This window comes from Dermochelys coriacea, chromosome 7 (genome assembly GCF_009764565.3).
Source record: "Dermochelys coriacea isolate rDerCor1 chromosome 7, rDerCor1.pri.v4, whole genome shotgun sequence".
NCBI lineage: Eukaryota > Metazoa > Chordata > Testudines > Dermochelyidae > Dermochelys > Dermochelys coriacea.
In genome coordinates this window covers 44,744,903-44,766,431 of record NC_050074.1, presented here as the reverse complement: position 1 = coordinate 44,766,431, position 21,529 = coordinate 44,744,903, and the positions used below count along the sequence as shown (strand labels likewise).

The 21,529-nt window shown below is 41.4% G+C and overlaps 1 protein-coding gene across 7 annotated transcripts in view; it reads left to right on the top strand.

Moving 5' to 3' along the window:
* The first annotated feature begins 66 nt into the window (after nucleotides 1-66).
* Nucleotides 67-21,529, top strand: part of POC1A (POC1 centriolar protein A) — a 111,055-nt gene continuing 89,592 nt past the window's right edge. For 2 of the 7 annotated variants that reach the window (XM_038411563.2, XM_038411568.2), the window contains exons 1-6: nucleotides 67-299; nucleotides 1,376-1,460; nucleotides 4,202-4,373; nucleotides 9,746-9,925; nucleotides 19,152-19,259; nucleotides 20,787-20,902. In XM_038411563.2, coding sequence (XP_038267491.1) covers nucleotides 282-299; nucleotides 1,376-1,460; nucleotides 4,202-4,373; nucleotides 9,746-9,925; nucleotides 19,152-19,259; nucleotides 20,787-20,902 — 679 coding nt within the window. In that variant the 5' untranslated portion in view covers nucleotides 67-281. Of the gene's footprint in view, nucleotides 300-510; nucleotides 778-1,375; nucleotides 1,461-2,421; nucleotides 2,540-3,830; nucleotides 3,854-4,201; nucleotides 4,374-9,745; nucleotides 9,926-19,151; nucleotides 19,260-20,786; nucleotides 20,903-21,529 lie in introns of those variants that run through there. The other 5 variants (XM_043518824.1, XM_043518825.1, XM_038411566.2 and 2 more) reach the window with 4 other exon arrangements.

Here is a 21,529-nt window from a genome sequence, read left to right as displayed (position 1 = left end):
AGCAGAAGCGTGCACAGCAGAAGGACCTGAGTGTGTAGGAACGAGTGTGCGCGCGCACAGAGCCGGGCCCAGCGGGCGCGCGCGCCGCTGGCCCCCGTCCCATGGCTCCGCCCCGGCATGACGCCGAGCGAGCCCCGGGCCTCTTTTCCTGTCGGAGGCGAAGCCCGGCCCGGCCTCCCCTTTAAGGGCCTGACGCCGTTACTAGGGCGGCCGGAGAGGCGCGGAAACTGAACCGGCTCTGCGGCCAGAGCGACAGGGCCCGGCAGCTCCCGCCGCCCGCCATGGCCGCCGCCGCCCTGGTAGGGGCCGGGGGCTAAGGGAGGCTTGTTGGAACCCGGTCAATATTTCCAACGCTCCTCGGCAGCCGCGGAGCCGGCCTGCCCCGCCCGCTTTCCGCCCCTCCCCGCCGGCCGCTTTGCCGGGGGCCTGGCCGCGCGACACTGGGGCCTGGCCTGGGCGGGGCGGGGCGGGGCCTGTGAGTTTTGCTCTGTGGCCTGGGCCCGGTGCAGCCCCCCAGTCGGTTTGGAGAGGAGCGCTGCCCCTTGCCCGCCCGAGCGAGGAGGCCTTGCCGTAACTGGGTCCCCGCGGGTTTCCCTGCCGGCGTTTTAAAAACGCCGCTCTTTTGTGATTGCTGGTGGAAACCATCCCCGCTTGCTGAAGGTGCCTTTTGCAACTAGGCTTGCCGCGTTGTAGCCCAGTGGGCTAAAAACAAGACCCTTTGGTAGTTGGCCGCCAATGTCTGGTGCCTCACAAATCTCCACGAAGCGAACAAGTGATGTGCGAGGGTGATGTTTTAACCACCCTGCTGCTGTTTCTGGTCTTTCTGGTTTACTTCTCCTCTGTGTGTGTGTGTGTGTGTGTGTCTCCCCCCCTCCCCCCCCATGTGCAACTGAATAGCTGCATGACGACAGGTTTCAGAGTAGCAGCCGTGTTAGTCTGTATTGGCAAAAAGAAAAGGAGGACTTGTGGCACCTTAGAGACTAACAAATTTATTAGAGCATAAGCTTTCGTGAGCTACAGCTACATGCATCGGATGAAGTGAGCTACAGCTCACGAAAGCTTATGCTCAAATAAATTTGTTAGTCTCTAAGGTGCCACGAGTACTCCTTTTCTTTTTGTGAATAGCTGCATGTATTGTTTTTGTAATGATATGCATAATTATACAGCTAGTCGCACATATACCGCTTTTTTTTTTTATCACCCAATGCTGGGCTACTATTCTTTTGGAAATCTGGCCTTGAATATTTTGGGGTGGAGAAATTGCCAAGCCTTGTCATAAAAATATGTAAATTTTTTTTTTTTTTTTTTTTTTTTGGTGTGTGGAAAGGTCACTATTAACATTAGCCTACATTCTTTCAATTTTATTGTCTTTCAGGAGGATCCATCTCTGGAGAAACACTTTAAAGGCCATCGAGATGCCATCACTAGTGTGGATTTCAGTCTCAATAAGAAGCAATTGGGTAAATTATCTTTTTATGCTCTGACAGTCACCTGACAAGTCTCTTCTTTCTTCAGTGTAGTTAAGAGAGCAGCTGAGCTACAAAACAGGCTCAGAAATAATCACTTGTAGATCACTGAAGAGTTATTTTCAAGGCTGAAAGGCCCACATTTTTGCTTAACTTCTAGAAATGGCATTTTTAAGTGTGTGTGCACATGTATGTTTATCCTGACAAAGTTGCAAGGAGCATTGAGTGTTACACTGTCTCTCGCATATTTGTGTGCCTCATTTTACTCTGAAACTACTTTATGGTAAAAACTTCACTTTTGCTTGGTGTGACTTAAACCAAGGCTTGTTTTCAATCCACAGCCCATTATTATGATGCACTGGGAGGAGGGATAGCTCAGTGGTTTGAGCATTGGGCTGCTAAACCGTGGGTTGTGAGTTCAGTGTTTGAGGGGGGCCATTTAGGGGATCTGGGGCAGAAATTGGGGATTGGCGCTGCTTTGAGCAGGGGGTTGGACTAGATGATCTCCTGAAGTCCCTTCCAATCCTGATATTCTATGATCCAGTTGTCTTTCCTGAGAACTAAATAGAAATTGACTGATGTCAACTGGCCTACTACATACGTTGAGGCCCACTGTGCTTTTTAGTGCAGGAGAGAATTGCTATGTCTGTTGCGGAGGTGGTGAACAAAGAAATGGTATGGCAAAGGTGCCCAGTAGACACACACACAGATACAGCAGGGCTAAGCACCTTGAAATTCAGTAGTCCAATAGGCTATCAGAAGGCCTATTTCAGTTTCCCTTATCAGGATCCTAATAACCCACATAGTCCCTAATTTTCAGAGCAAAGGATTATTAAAATTAAGCATATTCTCTTAGATTATCATCCTCCTATCATGTTTCCCTTTTATTTCTCAGTGGCTCCTTTATTCTTTTTTTGTTTCCTGTCTCCCTTCCCTTGCTCTTTCTTCTTTTTAGGTTCAGGCCAGCAGCTGCAGTTCAAGAGCAGTGCTACAGTCCTACATAGCAAGTGCTGTGGGTACAGCACTTCTATGAATGAAAATGCAGGCAGGAAGACTCAAAATATTTGAGTGAGGTATATTGAGTCAGCTACTCTATATTCAAGCAGCCTGTACACTTTCCGTTCTTTATATTCGATTCTTCATATTTTTTAAGCTGAAGAAGTGAGCTTTCATTTGATGCCATTTTACTGGGTTGTTTACCCTACCCAATGCTGTTAATGACTTGCCAATAATAAACTGCAAAATACTGCTTATATCTCAAAGTGCTTTACAGAGATGGCTAAGTGCTATTTTCCCCATTTCATAGATATGGAAATTATGGTTCTGCAGTTACGTGACTTCATCATACATTGAATCAGTAGCATACTTAGGAATAGAATTACTATCTCTATAGAGGCTGAGCCCTGTCCTCAAGCCACATATTTTTAGCTGCCTTCTTTATTTTAATCTTAATGTTTGTAGGGAAAGGTATTGCTGGCAAAAAGCCACTGAATGGAAATGTATGAATTTGTTCCTTTAAATGAACATGAATAATGGAACATCCTGTCTGAAATGGGTTTGTTAATCCTGAAGCCTTTCCAAGAAAGGAGAGAGCTATTCTTTTTTGTATTGAAATGACTGTGAAATAAAAGGATGTTTCCAGCAAAAGCTATTTGGTATTTTGCCACAACTGAAACGAACTAAAATCTTCTTGTGATTATGATACTGTAGCATCTAAATCTAGTATCAAAAACTAATCTATTTTTTTCTAGGCATGTTTTACGTTCACAGGAGATATGTCCCACTTTGTGCTCTGACAGGGAGATAAAGATGATGCTTTTATCTGTTGGCAGGTTAAGATTTTTATACCACATAGTTGTCTGTTTTTTTTGCTATGAAAACCACCACCAAAAAATCAATCCCTTCCCCACAAAGTTTCTATAGTTTAAATGTAGGATTAATTTGAAGAGGTATTTTAATTGTCACCATTTTAGAGGTTTGCTGTCTATATTTTTCTGTAAATTGCCATTGAATCTGTGCCATTATACATCACAGTAAGTGTCCACTGCGCTACGGACATATAAAACGTGGCAGGCTGTAGGTGAAACTGGGTAGCTCCACTTTCATCAGCGTCAGTGGCATAGAGAAGGCTGGGAACTCTCATCTGAAGCAGTGCCTCAGAAGGATATGTAGGTAACTGTGTAACCATAGAAAAACCAGTGTCCTGGGGCACAAAGCACTGTCACAAGTGTTTTTTCTTTATGTTGCTCACTTGCTGGACTTGTCTGCTTTGTGTATCTACGTTTGGATAATTAACCAAGCAAAGTCGTGACTGCTGTTTGCTCTCCAACAGAAAAAATCTTTTGATGAAGAGAGACTGAGTCTCAAATCTTAGAGCCTTGGCACATGTGTGTATTGCCTTTTATTGGAATATCTCTTACAATGTTTGTACTTTTTTTTTGTTTTGTTTTTATATTGTCTACTGCAATAACAGAATTACATGAACTAACTCTTAGCTTGGGTTGCCATGCCTGCTTTCAATTAATAAATGATGATTCTGAATGGTTGGTTTGAATTGCTAATGAAATACAGAATATGTAGTGGGTGCCCCAGGGTTAACAAAGGTCTTAATTCAATGGAGAGAACCATTGTTTGAAAGGGCTGAAATCTGTGCTGATCCCTTCAGTGTGTGTGATTGTTCCAGTGTACTCAGAGAAAATATTAAATGAGACTTTTTTTTTCCCCTCTAAATTTAGCAAGTGGCTCTATGGATTCGTGCTTGATGATCTGGAGTATGAGACCCCAAATGAGAGCCTATCGCTTTGTGGGTCACAAAGATGCAGTGATGTGTGTTCAGTTTTCGCCTTCTGGCCATCTGGTGGCCTCGGGCTCCAAAGACAAAACTGTCCGTTTATGGGTTCCAAATGTGTAAGTATATCCTGCTTCCTAACTCTTTTATATTAAGTTGTAGTGTGAGATCTCCACTGTGGGGTTTGGGAATCTGTTATTTGCTAAAGGAAAAAAATATTAGGTGATGCAACAGCCATTCTGCATAGGACTCTTCTATAAAGTGAATTTAATCCTCAAGAATATGCCAGCTTTTTAGCCCTAGAGACTGAAACCCTTTGTCTACAGAAGAGGTATAGCATAGACCGTATCAATGTAAACTTCCTGACACAGCTCTACTACTGTACTTAAATAGTTACCTACTGGTGTCTGTCCCAGTTCATGTTCCGTCGCTCATTAGTCCTTTAGCTTTGCTCTGGCAGTAACAAATACAGTGCTCAGTTTTTGTGATGTACACATCTGTTCTAGGAGTTGGATTTCTGACTTGCTTATTGTAGTCCACCAAACACAGGGTGACTTTTCATGACATCTGGTTTTAAATTTTAATTGTTGACCTAAAGGTTAATAACTCCCTGTCCCATTAATAGCATAATGATGGTATATGGCTAAAGCACAGGCCTGGAAGTCAGGAGACCTGAATTTTTGACGCTGTCATGGACTTGCATGGGACCTTGCCCTTTCTGTGTCTCAGTTTTCATCATTTCTAAAATTGTGATGGTGCCCTATCTAATTGGGAGATTGGAAGACTTAATTTGATGTTTGTAATGTGCTTTGAGATCCTTGTCTGGCAGCTGCGAACCATTATTTTTGCCATTCCCAAACCATCCAGTCTCTCTGTGCTGCTGTTTTAAAATGATTGAAGTATGTTAGTTAGCCTAGAGCAGGCCCATCTACTACGCACCCAACGGAAATACACCATAAATGGCAACGGCCTGCGTGCAATATGGACTCGTATCACACTTCTGTCTGCAACTTTACTTTTTCTGCAAGTAACATCTGTTGGACCTCTGTATGGAGCTGAGAGTGTCTCTCTCCTCTTGCCAGACTTTTGCATTAAACTGGGGAAGTGACCTTCCCCTTCATGTGGTAGCCAGCATGAGGATTGAAGCCCAGAGAGATGGGGAAGGGTGGCTTTCTGGGAAGTACTACTATTAAAGACTATAAAGAAATATCAGAGGGGTAGCCGTGTTAGTCTGGATCTGTAAAAGCGGCAAAGAGTCGCTGGGTTTTCACCAAGCATTCTCAAAACTATGATACCCGCACGGTGGAAATAAGGAAACAGAGCCAGACGTGTACCCAGAAGCCTCCTGCTGCAAGACAAGCCCAAGAAAGAAACCAACAGAACTCCACTGGCCACGTACAATCCTCAGCTAAAACCTCTCCAGTGCGTCATCAGTGATCTACTACCCATCCTGGACAACGATCCCTCACTTTCACAGGCCTTGGGAGGCAGGCCAGTACTCGCCCACAGACAACCCGCCAACCTGAAGCATATTCTCACCAGCAGCTACACACCGCACCATAGTAACTCTCTAACTCAGGAACCAATTCTGCAACAAACCTCGATACCAACTCTTCCCACATATCTACACCAGCGACACAATCACAGGACCTAACCAGATCAGCCACATCATCACAGGTTCATTCACCTGCACATCCACCAATGTGATATATGCCATCATGTGCCAGAAATGCCCCTCTGGTATGTACATTGGCCAAACTGGACAGTCCCTATGTAAAAGGATAAATGGACACACATCAGATATTAGGAATGGCAATATTCAAAAATCTGTAGAACACTTCAGCCTCCCTGGACACACACTAGCAGATTTTGCTGCAGGATGGCTACCTTTTAAAACACTTCAGGATCAGACTTCAAAGAGAAAGTGCTGAGCTTCAGTTCATTTGCAAATTTGACACCATCAGCTCAGGATTAAACAAAGACTGTGAATGGCTAGCCAGCTACAAAAGCAGTTTCTCCTCCCTTGGTGTTCACACCTGAACTGCTAGATGAGGGCCTCATCCTCCCTTATTGAACTAACCTAGTTATCCCTAGCCTGATTCTTGCTTGCATATTTATAGCTGCCTCTGGAAATTTCCACTACTTGCATCCGATGAAGTGGGTATTCACCCCCGAAAGCTTATGCTCCAATACGTCTGTTAGTCTATAAGGTGCCACAGGACTCTTTGCCGCTTATAAAGAAATAGTGAGTCTGGGCCCTGAGTGGGAAGCAGACTTGTGGTGGGTCTCTCTTACTGGTGTTGGGTTTGTATTCTTTAGCAATTGAAACTAAACACAGCAGCGTAGGAAGCAGGGAAGACATTCTAAAATTAATCATTTCTGTTTTTGTTGGAATGTTTTATGGCTGAGTAATTGTATTAATTTTTGTTTAACACAGTAAGCCTAAATTAGCCTGTGCCCTAGTTCTTGCTATAATCTAGAAGTGAGTCAGATTTAAAAAATCCAGACTCTATTTGCTAGAGGGATAAAAACAAAAAAAGATGAGACTTGGGAAGGGAAGGAGGGGCAAGTCTAAAGACCCATTTTAAAAAAACTCATTCATGAGCTAATAGGCTCTCTTGTAAATTCTTTACATTTTTGTTCTGTACTCAGAGTAAGTAATACATTTAGGGAAGATACGGATTAAACTTGTTGTTTACGAATAATAGTGTGATTTGTAATGGAAATCTCAATTTGTCCTTTAATATGGAGTTGTCATTGTACCTTCATAATGACAGCATGACTGTACAATAGATCCATTTTACAGTGAAATTGGATAAAGTTAAGCTACACTTGCATTGAAGCAGTATGAAAATGTGCAAATTGCAATTTCAGTTATAGTTCACTTCTGTTTAATAGAACTTTCCTGGAAGAAATATGACACACTTGTATATAAAAACGTGTATTATTTAAAGACACTAGATAAATTATATCTGATTAAAATTTAACCTCACCGTTCATCCATCTAGACAGAAAAAAGGGAGTGACAGTTTCTTCTTCTGCGTCCAGAGCCTGGCTGCTAATATATGTAATCCTGAAAACAAATTCAACAAAAAACCCTCCTTTATTGGAGTTCTTGGAAGTGAATGTGTAAACTGTGTGGAAAGACCGGATAATCTGGGAAGGCTGAAGTTAAATGAATTGTGCTGGATTATATCTCAGTGTCTTGAAGATATCAGTTCAGTGATTGAAGCTGTATGCATGGTTGCCATCTCAGAAGTAAGCTAGAATGGGAAGGGAATTATTCTACTTGTGCCTGTCTTGAGGCAGCTCATATGGTAACTTTTGAGTATTGTTGATTTGTGTGCATATGTTTAGTATTATCAGTCACTGAACTTCTATAACTATACTCAAGGAAAATATCAAGATTAAGTCAGATGCCTCTTTAGTGTGTTAAATTCACAGCTTGATTAAATGTATTAAAATAAACACACTGCAATCTCTTTACTGAGGGCAGAATTTAAAAAGCAATAAGGGTAGTCTTGAGTAACTTAACAAAATATGAAGGTCAGTAGCATTGCTGTTAGTGTTGCACTGTGTGAGAAATTCTTGACTTCATAAAAAATGAAGCTAATTTGGTACTGAAAGCTTCTGAACTAACTAACATTTGCATGTCTTGCTCTGAAAACATGGATTTTATCCATTTTGAGATTCATTCATTCCTCCCCCTTCCTCTTCAGATCTTCCTTGATCCCACTTATCCTGTCCTGGAAACCAGGGGTTTTGAAAATAAACTAGTAAAAGAATTTAAACTCAATGACAAACTTTTTCTACCCTTATAATGAGAGTTTACAATGGTGATTGTGACCATGTCTGGAGACCGTATCTTTTTATCAAGCAAGCATGGCAAGATCAGGGAATTAAGGGTGGGCTCACCACGGGGGGCTGGATGCTGAATGCCCTGTGAGGTTCTCAGGAGTGAACCGGTGAGCTCTTGTAATCAGCTCCCTGGTGGATAAGGGGGTGTGTGCTTCTAAAGAAGCAGAGATCTGCATTAGATAGAGAAAGGACCTCTTGGTAAAATACTTGGGGCCCCTGCAAACTGTTCTCAGCAAATGGGCCCTCTTTGTATTAACTGGGGCTGCATATGGGTGCAGAGTTTGTCTGCAGGGAATAGATTATAAAATTGGGGCCTTAGATTTGTTGTTGGACCATGTTTACAAATTTTGCCACTTCACACTGCTATAATTTAATTTAAATGCCAATTGAAGCTTTTTGAGTTGGCAGGAAAAAGTTACCAATAGACTCTCTTTAAAACTAGGGGATATTCTATATAGCTTCCAGAACCCAGAATTCCCTTTCCCTTGTCAACCTTTAAGATTTTGAGGACACCAGTCTTCTGGCAGATTAGGACTGGATGGGATTTATTTTAGAGCCAGTCAAATGGGGGTTTGCTGTTGAAAGATAAGAGAAATCTGTCTCTTCCCAGGGCCAGAGTGCATTCTTTCTGCAGCACCCCATGTCTCTTAGAATCCAAGGGTTCAAGAATCTGGTAACAGAACCTGGTTTCCTATAACAGCAGTTGAGAGCTGGTCCATTAAATATTAGCTTTAATGAGAAAACCCCACTACTTCTCTCATTCAGCTCTTGGCTTGAGCTCGTCGATCATTCAGCATTGTGGTATTGCTAGCTCACCCTACCCTAGGGTGTGGTTTAGGGCTGATAGTCTGCCATCCACCTATTGAATCTTGACATTCTCAAAATTTTGTACTGCAGTCTTGTATTTGTTTGCCAGAAAAATACCTTCTGCACTACTTTGAAAATGTTGGCAAAAGGAAGAACTAATGATACTTAATATTAAATTCTGTAGCTTGTTTGTGTTTTTAAATTGGTCTCATTTTGTCACGCTTCTCGTATTTCTGATTAAAAGTAACTATTGTATATTTCTCAGAAGATGCTGTGTAGGAAAAGTATTTGCTGTAATATTATTTTGTGATAAATATTAGACAAACCATTGCTACCAAATGGAAGTGTATCTGACAATAATTGAAATGCTCCTTTATACCCTTCTTTTTCTTCATTGCAGTGACAGTTAAGACCTGATGTCAGCCCAGAATTTCAGCCACTATTGTTCTTGTCTTTGTATTCTGATTGCGCATCACTGATGTAAAGTCTTTTTAGCAGAGTATTTGATTTACACTAATTTTAAAACGTGTCCTTGTCCTTACCTCTGTATAGACAACAAAAATGTAAATTGTCTCAAGTTAGGATGGGCTCCAGTAACTAAAATCAATCAGAGCAGTTTCTTTTCGTGCTATGTTTTGTATAGTTCCTAAACACTTGTCTGCTCAGGATAGGTCAACAATTTCCTCCTAACATAAATGTATATGGTGCCTATAGAAATAGTGGTTAGAAACACTCTGTTTACTGTACACAAGCTTCAGGCTGTTTAGAACATAGTGTCTTAGCCTCTTATGCAATTTAAAAATAACTCACTCATTTTTCTACCCAGCAAAGGAGAATCTACTGTGTTCAAGGCTCATACGGCAACTGTAAGAAGCGTTCAGTTCTCCAGTGATGGACAATCCTTGGTTACAGCTTCTGATGACAAAACAGTCAAAGTATGGACAGTTCACAGACAGAAATTTCTCTTTTCCTTGAGCCAGCACATAAACTGGGTTCGCTGTGCCAAGTAAGTACAACCTGCTGGCAAAAAGCGGTGGCGATGTATGTCTTAAAACAAAAAGAGTGCATTCAACATGCGGCTCTGGTGTAACAACATTGCCTTATGCTTCAAATCAGTCCTGAGCTGAAGTAATTTTGAACAAGTACAGAGATCCATATATCCCTGTTGCCCAACCCCCAGGTAAATGTAACATCTCAGTTTTTTTTTTTTTCTTTAGCAGTTGGATTTGTGTTGACTGGGAGAACTGCATGGAGAATTACCTGCTGGGTGCAAAGGTTGCAGACCTCTTGAGATACCTAGATAGACTTGTATGCAGTGCTGGGGAGGAACAAGTGGTACATGACATAGGGGAAAGATAGGAGAGAGGTCCTGGAGGCCGAATTTAGGTCAGTAGGTAAGATAGATATCAAATTTTTAAAAGTCCTCCATGATAGCATTTTCTGAAATGCTTCCAGTTCTATGTGTAGTGCCAGTTTGATAGTCAAACAGCAGGGTCTCAATGAGACTATGGTGTCGGGAGGAGAGATTTAGGTTTTAGAAACCGGAGAACTTTTTGGGAAAGGAGGGAGCCTATACAGGAAGGACTGGCTCCACCTAAACCAATATGGAACGAGATTGCTGGCATGTAAAATTAAAAAGCTTGTAGTAGAGTTTCTAAACTAGGGCTGGGGGAAAGCCAACAGGTATGAAGGTGCACACAGTTCGGACAGACACAGCCCTGAGGGGAGGATTTATTAAAGTGGACGCTATAGAGTCTAATAAAGAGGAGATGATAGAATTTGATAAAGTAGGTAGGAACTGAAGAGACAGTCAAACAAAGACAGATAACTAAATATTGACAAACTTTATAAGTGCTTGTATACAAATACAAGAAGTCTAAATAGTGAGATGGTTGAACTTGAGTGCCTGGTATTAAATGAGGATATTGATTATAATACGCATGATGGGAACTTTGATTGCCATTGTTCCACCGTAGGACGTGGTAAAACTACTGTACAGAAAATATAGTAATGACAGAGTGGGTCTTACGGTGTGGGAGTGGCAGTATATGTTGGGGGAATAAAAGCATAAAGTCAACTATAGTAACTATATCTTAAATGAATTTCATCTATCCCCATGTTGACTGGATATATCATCGCGGGATGGGATACAGAGATAAATGTTTCTAGATACTATTAATGATTACTTCGTGGAACCCACAAAGGGAGAGGCAATTCTTGATTTAGTCCTAAATGGTGCACAGGATCTGGTCATAGAGGTGAACATAGCTGAACCACTCAGTAGTAGTGACCATAATGTAATTAAATTTAACATACTGGGCGGGGGGGGGGAAGTGCCAGTAAAACTGACCACAGTAGCATTTAACTCAGTGGTTCTCAAACTTTTGTACTGGTGACCCCTTTCACACAGAAGCCTCTGAGTGTGACCTCTGCACCCTTCTAAATTAAAAACACAATTTTTTTTTATATTTAACACAATTATAAATGCTGGAGAATCAAGCAGAGTTTGGCGGTGGTGACTGATGGCTTGCAATGCCCCCATTTAATAAACTTGTGACTCCCTGTTTGAGAACCCCTGCTTTAACTTGAAAAAGGGAATTACAAAAAAAATGAGGAAATTAAAAGGGACAGTCACAAGAGTGAATGCATGCCAACTGCATGGAAATGTTAAAAACACCATAATATAGGCTCAAACTATGTGTACCCTCTTATTGGGTGTGGTTGTGGTTTTTTTGTTTTTGTTTTGAAGACCAAAAAAATAACACCATGGCTAAACAACCGAGTGAAAGAGGTGGTTTGAGGCAAAAAGGCATTCTTTAAAAATTGGAAGTCAAAGCCCAGAGGAAAATAGAAAGGAGCATAAGCTCTGGCAAGTCAACAAATATAATTAGGCCGGCCAAAAAAGAATTTAAAGAGCAGCTAACAAAAACACAAAAAGTAACAGCTAAATTTAAGTACATCAGAAGTAGGACAAAGCCCACTGAACAATCAGTGGAGCAACTGGATGGTGGAGGTGCTAAAGGAGAATTCTAGGAAGACTAGGCCATTGTGGAGAAGCAAAATGAATTATTTGCATCAGTCTTCACTGCAGAGGATGTGAAAGAGATTCTCACACCTGAGACAGTCTTTTTAGGTGACACGTTGGAGGAACTGTGTCAGACAAGGTGTCAGTAGAAGAGATTTTGGAACAACTTGATACATTTAACAGTAATAAGTCACCAGGAACACATGGTATTCATCCAAGAGTTCGGAAGGAACTCAAATATGATATTGCAGAAGTGTTAACTGTGGTATGTAGCTTATCCCTTAAATTGGCCTTGGTACAGTCGACTGGAGGATAGCTAATGTAACACCCATGTTTTAAAAAGCCTCCAGAGGCAATCCTGGCAATTACAGGCTGGTAAACCTAACTTCAGTAGCAGGAAAATTGTTTGAAATTATAGTAAAGAACAGAATGATTAGACACATAGATGAATACAAATTAGTGGGGAAGAGTCGACATGGCTTCTGTAAAGGGAAATAATGCCTCACCAGTCTTAGAATTCTTTGAGGGAATCAACAACCATGTGGACAAGGGTGATCCAGGAGATATAGTGTACTTGGACTTTCAGAAACCCTTTGACAAGGTCTCTCACCAAAGGCTCTTGAGCAAAGTAAGCAATCATGGGATAAGAGGGAAGGTCCTCTCATGGATCAGTAACTGGTTAAAAGATAGGAAAGAGAGGATAGGAATAAACGGTCACTTTTCAGAATGGAGGGAGGTAAATGGCAAGGTCCCCCAAGAATCTGTACTGGGACCAGTGCTGTTCAGCACATTCATAAATGATCTGGAAAAAGGAGTTAACAGTGAGGTGGCAATGTTTACAGACTATACAAAATTACTCAAGATAACTAAGTCCAAAGCAGACTGTGAACAGTTACAGAAGGATCTTAAAAAAAACTGTGGGATTGGGCAACAAAATAGCAGATAAAATTCACTGTTGATAAATTCAAAGTAATGCACACTGGATAACATAATCCTAATTATACATACAAAATGATGGGTGTGACGGGTTCTGTCACCTTCTGTGCTGAAACTACCTCTGAGCCCGTTTTCTCTGATGGCTTGGGACTCTAGAAGCCTGTCTTGTTGAGCCAGACATGCTAAGCCTGTTGCAACACAGACCCAGGGTCTGAACTATGCCCCCAAAGCTGCAGCCTTAACTGAAAACAGCTCAGCAAGTACTCCTGTCTCTAGCACCCAGACATACAGCTCCCAGTAGCTCCAAATAAATCTGTTTTACCCTGTATGAAGCTTATACAGGGTAAACTCATAAATTGTCCGTCCTCTATAACACTCAGAGAGATGCACAGCTGTTTGCTCGCCCAGGTATTAATCATTTACTCTGGGTTAATAAACAAAAGTGATTTGATTAAGTATAAAAAGTAGGATTCAAGTGGTTTCAAGTAATAACAGACAGAACAAAGTAAGTTACCAAGCACAATAAACCACAACACCCAAGTCTAAGCCTAATGCAGTTAAGAAACTGAATACAGGTAAATTTCACCCTCCGATGTTCCAGTAAACTCTTTTCATAGACTAGACTCCTTTGTCTGGGGTCAATCCTTTCCCCTGGTACTGTTCTTGTTAGTTCCAGTTCAGGTGCTAACTAGGGTTTTTCTCATGACTGGCAGCCCCCTTTGTTCTGTTCCACCCCCTCTTATATCTTTATATTTTTGGCACAAGGAGAGAATCTTTAGTATCCCTGGGTTCCCGCCCCCCTTCTAAATGGAAAAGCACCAGGCTTCAGATGGATTACAGTACCAGGTGACATGGTCTCATGTCACTGTAAGACCTCCTTCTTCATTACCTAGTAGCTGGGAGACGCTTTTATACAGGAAGGCTTGCAGGTAAACAAACCCGTTCACAGTTCATTGATTCTGAAGCACCCTTAATGGCTTCCATTTAACATGTTTATATCAGTAATACAAGTTTATATCACAGGTTTCAGAGTAGCAGCCTTGTTAGTCTGTATTCGCAAAAAGAAAAGGAGTACTTGTGGCACCTTAGAGACTAACAAATTTATTAGAGCATAAGCTTTCGTGAGCTACAGCTCACTTCATCGGATGCATTTGGTGGAAAAAACAGAGGAGAGATTTATATACACACACACAGAGAACATGAAACAATGGGTTTATCATACACACTGTAAGGAGAGTGATCACTTAAGATAAGCCATCACCAACAGCAGGGGGGGAAGGAGGAAAACCTTTCATGGTGACAAACAGGTAGGCTAATTCCAGCAGTTAACAAGAATATCAGAGGAACAGTGGGGGGTGGGGTGGGAGGGAGAAATACCATGGGGAAATAGTTTTACTTTGTGTAATGACTCATCCATTCCCAGTCTCTATTCAAGCCTAAGTTAATTGTATCCAGTTTGCAAATTAATTCCAATTCAGCAGTCTCTCGTTGGAGTCTGTTTTTGAAGCTTTTTTGTTGACGTATAGCCACTCTTAGGTCTGTGATCGAGTGACCAGAGAGATTGAAGTGTTCTCCAACTGGTTTTTGAATGTTATAATTCTTGACGTCTGATTTGTGTCCATTCATTCTTTTACGTAGAGACTGTCCAGTTTGGCCAATGTACATGGCAGAGGGGCATTGCTGGCACATGATGGCATATATCACATTGGTAGATGCGCAGGTGAACGAGCCTCTGATAGTGTGGCTGATGTGATTAGGCCCTATGATGGTATCCCCTGAATAGATATGTGGACAGAGTTGGCAACGGGCTTTGTTGCAAGGATAGGTTCCTGGGTTAGTGGTTCTGTTGTGTGGTGTGTGGTTGCTGGTGAGTATTTGCTTCAGATTGGGGGGCTGTCTGTAAGCAAGGACTGGTCTGTCTCCCAAGATCTGAGAGAGCGATGGCTCGTCCTTCAGGATAGGTTGTAGATCCTTGATGATGCGTTGGAGGGGTTTTAGTTGGGGGCTGAAGGTGATGGCTAGTGGCATTCTGTTGTTTTCTTTGTTGGGCCTGTCCTGTAGTAGGTGACTTCTGGGTACTCTTCTGGCTCTGTCAATCAGAACCACTAACCCAGGAACCTATCCTTGCAACAAAGCCCGTTGCCAACTCTGTCCACATATCTATTCAGGGGATACCATCATAGGGCCTAATCACATCAGCCACACTATCAGAGGCTCGTTCACCTGCGCATCTACCAATGTGATATATGCCATCATGTGCCAGCAATGCCCCTCTGCCATGTACATTGGCCAAACTGGACAGTCTCTACGTAAAAGAATGAATGGACACAAATCAGACGTCAAGAATTATAACATTCAAAAACCAGTTGGAGAACACTTCAATCTCTCTGGTCACTCGATCACAGACCTAAGAGTGGCTATACTTCAACAAAAAAGCTTCAAAAACAGACTCCAACGAGAGACTGCTGAATTGGAATTAATTTGCAAACTGGATACAATTAACTTAGGCTTGAATAGAGACTGGGAATGGATGAGTCATTACACAAAGTAAAACTATTTCCCCATGGTATTTCTCCCTCCCACCCCACCCCCCACTGTTCCTCTGATATTCTTGTTAACTGCTGGAATTAGCCTACCTGCTTGTCACCATGAAAGGTTTTCCTCCTTCCCCCCCCTGCTGTTGGTGATGGCTTATCTTAAGTGATCACTCTCCTTACAGTGTGTATGATAAACCCATTGTTTCATGTTCTCTGTGTGTGTGTATATAAATCTCTCCTCTGTTTTTTCCACCAAATGCATCCGATGAAGTGAGCTGTAGCTCACGAAAGCTTATGCTCTAATAAATTTGTTAGTCTCTAAGGTGCCACAAGTACTCCTTTTCTTTTTACAAGTTTATATGTTAGGCCTTGGCTATACTTGCAAGTTAGAGCACATTAAATCAGCCCCGGGCACCCTAACTCCTGAGGTGTCCACACTGGCAAGGCACTTAGAGCGCCTGGACTCTGCGGCTGGAGCGTGCCTGGTAATACACCTCCACAAGAAGCATAGGCCTTGCTGAAACGCTTGGGTGTCAGTATGGATGACGTGTTGCAATACTGTGCTGTGATTGGCCTCCTGAAATGTCCCATAATCCCCTGAAGTCAAGTGGCCACTCTTGGCATTGTTTTGGACTCGGCTGTAGACATGGGGATATCCCCTTTCAAAGCTCCGCTTCTGACAGCTGCCATGCTTATCTGCTCTGGGACAAAGCAAACCATTACTGTGGAATGTGGCGTGCATGTGTGTGAGGGCGGGGGCGGGGGGGGGGGGTTGAGGCCGGGATTTCCCCTTGCTGCTGTCTGAACTTACAAGACAACATGCTGACATGCTCTCTGCCCCCCAAAACACACTCTCTCTCCCCTCACATACACATAACACAGTCTTTGTCACACTCAACCCTCCCCACCCCCATTTGAAAAGCAAACTGTAGCCACTTGTACGCTGGGAGAGCACCCACAATGCACTGCTCTTTGTGGTGTTGCAAGAGGAGCTAATGTGCTTCACATGTGCAAATGTAGCCATGGTCTTATTCTCCTAACTCCAGATATAGAAATAATACATGAAAACAAATAGGATGAACACACTCAGTAGATCATAAGCTTTGTAATGATCCTTACAGGAAACCTTTTGCAAAAAGCATATTCCAGTTACATTATATTCACACTCATAAGCACATTTCCATAAACATATGGAGAGTAACGTCACAATGGATAAGAACGGCCATACCGAGTCAGACCAAAGGTCCATCTAGCACAGTATCCTGTCTGCCAACAGTGGCCAATGCCAGGTGCCCCAGAGGGAATGAATCCAACAGGTAATGATCAAGTGATATCTCTCCTGCCATCCATCTCCACCCTCTGACAAACAGAGGCTAGGGACACCATTCCTTACCCATCCTGGCTAATAGCCGTTAATGGACTTAATGGATTCTACACAGGGTGTTGTCACTGAAGAAAGATCTTGGAGTCATTGCGGATAGTTCTCTGAAAACATCTCAATGTGCAGCGACAGTCAAAAAGGCGAACAATGTTAAGGACCATTAAGAAAGGGATAGATAACAAGACAGAAAATATCATAATGTTCCTATATAAATCCATGGTACTCCCATACCTCATGTGCAGTTCTGCTTTTCCCATCTCAAAAAAGATATATTAGAATTGGAAAAGGTACAGAAAAGGGCAACAAAAATGATTATGGTATGGAACAGTTTTCGTATGAGGAGAGATTAAAAAGACCGGGACTTTTCAGCTTGGAAAAGAGATGATCTCAGAGAGGATATGATAAAGATCTATAAAATTGTTACTGGTGTAGAGAAAGTGAATAAGGAAGTGTTATTTACTCCTTCACATTATGGAAGAACCAGGGGTCAATGAAATGTTTAGGCAGCAAGTTGAAAACAAACGAAAGGAAGTACTTCTTCATACAATTGTACAATCAACCTGTGGAACTTGTCAGAGGATGTTGTGAAGGCCAAAAGTATAACTGGATTCAAAAAAGAATTAGGTCCCCATCCAGGGATCACTCAATAAATTGCCCTGTTCTGTTCATTCCCTCTGAAGCATCTGGTACTGGTTGCTGTTGGAAGACAGGCTATTGGGCTAGATGGACTATTGGTCTGATCCAGTATGGCCATTCTTATGTTCTTTTCTGTCCAGAAGAGAAGCCAACTGTTTAGTTACTTCAACCCTGTTTCACTTCTTCTTACCCTGTCTAGTATGGCGATTCCTTGCGACAGCAGAAAGCAGTATTAAAACGCTTATCTAAATATATCTGATCACCTTTTAGGCTGATCAGGCCTCTGATTAGAAATTATCATCTGCACTCCTGTCCCTGCCTCGTTAGGAGAAACCTTTTTTCTTTTTTTTTAAAGGAAAAGTGTACTTTAAGAATGAAGATGGTCCTGGAGAAGAACTGTGTATATATAACTTTGGCATTTTGATGTGCTAAACTTGCTGTTATTTTAGGTATTCAATATGGAAGCTTGTAATGGGCTGATAAACAATTATCACTTGTGGTCTTAGTCAGAAAAGCACATATGACTGCAAATAGTAGCAAAAGTACTGTACAAAATGAAAGAATCGGCTTAAATGGGAAAGAATGTTGCTTTTAAAAAGCAGCTGTCATTTAGTTCTAACTGATTTTCATGCAGTATATATTATGTACATTTTAGGGGTTCTTCATTTAAAGTAAGGCTGCTGTTTCATCTGTGAGTTATAGTGAAATTAATCTCTAATTTTGCTGTCATACTCTGGTGTTGGGGTGTGTGAGAATATATATGATGCGATATCAGAAATAGTGTTATCCCCATTAGGTTATACACATGACTGTAATTCTTTCATTGCAACCTAAAGCCTTAATCCTGTAAAGATTTATGCATGTGAGGAGGTGTGTTGATCTCAGTGGTGCTACTTGCATGCATGAAATTGTTGGAGGGGGCAGCTTAAGGTTGCACTAGTCTGATACTGTCAAACAGCGTTTCTAATGCTGCAGTTACTGTTGCCTATTTTGAACTTCTCCTAACAGTCTTAACCAGAAATATAGAGGTTTTGAGGACAAATAAATTACCTTTCCTACTGGTAGTGAATCTAGAAATTGTCTGAAGCAGGGCCTAGAAATGAAGCATTTGAAACAGGTTTAAATGAAAACAAGTGGGATAGATGATTTGAAATCAGTTTAACCATTTTTTCTGAAGAGTCTCTTAATCTATCTGCATGCTGTTCAATAATTTCAGTATTTTTAGGTTGCTTTTTTCATAGAAATCAGCTTTGCAGATTTAATTCTGCATTCTGCTACCCTTGCTCCTCAAGTATTCGTACTGACATCAGTGGGACTACTCAAAGAGTAAATACTTGTCTACACGAACATTTAATTTGCGGCAAGCTGGGGTGTAAATCTATCACAGGCTAAGTGTCTGTGGACCCTGCTGCTACACACTAACCATTTCCTAGTGCACTTTGACCTACTCACATTTCAAAGCAGGGTAGATCGAAGTGCGCTAGAGAACAGCAGGATCCACAATGCAAGGCAGCAGGATACAAAATGACATTTAGTGCATGGCAGGCTAGTGCGGTGTAGATTTACATCCTAGTATGCTGTGAACTAAATATTGGTGTAGACAAACCTTAAGATGCATCCTGCCATGAGTAAGGTATCCAGATCTAGCCCATACTGTCTATCGCCTTCAGCTCTTTATTAGTTCTGAACTTTGTTATAACTCCTTTCTTTGTTTTAGATTTTCTCCTGATGGAAGACTAATAGCTTCTGCCAGCGATGATAAAACTATCAAACTATGGGATAAAACCAGCAGAGAATGTATACATTCTTTTTGTGAGCACGGTGGGTGAGTACCAGTAGAATGCGCAGGGGCAAGATACATAAGGCTGTCTTACTTGAGCCTTCCACACTGCTTTCACTGTTTGGAAGAGGTAGATCATAACTGACTGCCTGCACAGTCACATAGATCCTAGCTACACAGAAATGACCTTTAGTCACCAACAATTCCTTCCAGATATCCTACAGCTGGGCTTGAAAGTGACATGGATGTTAGTGTAAATGGAGCTAAATATATTTTAACATACATCTAGAGGCCTAGGTGTGAGAACAGTTCTTGGAAATCATTTTAGCCACATTTATGCTGGGGACAAAACCGTATTAAATGAAACTTTTCATGTCTCTTCTCTTCTCCTCCACCCCTCCCCCTGGCGCGCATACACACACAATGTTGGTCTCTAGTTCTAGGGAACTTAAGGAGGTTTGGATCTCACTTCCCTTCACTAGGTTTGCCAAAACTTTATTTTTATTGTGCTCTAAATTAATGAAGTTCAAGAATTAAAAGGTGTTTGCAATAATGCTTTGCACTTGTGCTGTACCTTTCATTCTAGGCTCTCTAAACCATTCATAAAATTAGTCAGACCTCCTACATGTCTGTGAGGTAGGGAAGTGTTATACCTATTTTACAGCTGAAACTGAACCACCGCAAAATTAAGGGACTTGTCCAAGTTTACAGAACAAGTCAATGATAGAACTGAGACTAGAACCCATGATTTCTAGGTTCCCATTCCATGGCATCATTTGACACACACCTCCTCAATAGACCAGTTACTGCATACTGCCTTTTTTGTTTTCCCTTTCATACAATTCTCTTGTTTCAAGATAACGTCTGAATTTGTCATTAAGGTTGTATTTAATGTCATGACCTTTGATTCTGATCTCATTAATGTCATGGTACAATATTGTTATTTTTCATAAGCCTTTTTAGTACATATTGTTCCTCCACACAACAGATTTGAGAATTGGATGAAAAGCACTATATAAGCGCCTGGTGGTATTCTAAATATAGTGCAATGTAAGGATGCTAATAGGGCAGTCAGTTTTCTTGTATCTGATGTCTTGCTTGTATCAATAGAGCAAGAGTTGCAAAGCACCTTACAAAGGATTTATTTTATACTTCCTTTAAAATAACAATGTGTTCAGAGGATATTGCTGCATGTTGTATCTCATAAGCACCAATTAAAGAACTCCTATGATCTTAGTAAAAAATAATTACTTCTATTAAATATTAACTTTTGAAAATTAATGTTAAGACATTTAAATCTACAAAATTCCAGAAGGTTTGCTTCTGGAACTCATGTAATTGTCCTCAAATTCTTTTTAATACAAATATATATATAAATAAAATAGAGTGCTATATTATATCCTGCCTTAGGGGTGTGAGAGAAGCACAAGATAAATGTTAGTTGACTTGAGCTGAGTTTAGCATCTTTTAAGTCAGAGTTCCTCCTGTTCCCATATTATTACACTAACCTACTGTAGTGCTCCTTCTTGGAAGGGATCCCTTCAAGTTTACACTGTTGGGTTTTTCTTTAAGGTTTGTGAATCATGTGGATTTTCATCCCAGTGGTACGTGCATTGCTGCAGCTGGTACAGATAACACAGTGAAGGTGTGGGATGTTAGGATGAATAGACTCCTCCAGCATTATCAAGGTAAGTTACAAACCTAGGAGAATTTTTTGTTGTTTGTTTTTTTTTCCCACTGTGGTATTTAACCTAATAACTGGATCCCCAGGAGGGTAGGCCAAGGGGGAAAAAAAAATTGCTTGCAGTGAATTCTTGCTCACTTTACAAGTTGAAAATAAATCTTGCCAGGTCTAAATTAAACTGTTGGCACCTCTAGGCTTTATATAGCCTGTGCTATGTCCCTACCCAACAATGTTTTCAGCTTTGTGTATCTGTTTACTTAAGTCAGACTGGGAGAACTAATCATTCTTTAGCCTCCCTATATTATTAATAAATAGTGAGTGTACATATGGCTGTTAGGTGTGGAAAGCTGTAGTAATGCCAACAGAGCAGAGCTGTCCTATCACTTCTCCTCAGTAGCCAGCTTCTCCTTCACATCTACCTCTAAAAGCATATGCTTAAACTCTTGTTACAGATGAGTGCTTTGAGAGGAACACGTTCAATAGTAAATCAGGAAGTGTGCAAAGAGGCCACTGAGGCTATCAAAGTCCTTTGGTATCATAAGGAAGCAAGTGAACAGCAGCACTGTTTTTTTTTTTTTTTAAAAAAAGAGAGAGAGAGAACGAACTTACTTTCCCTCCTTTCTCTCTGAGG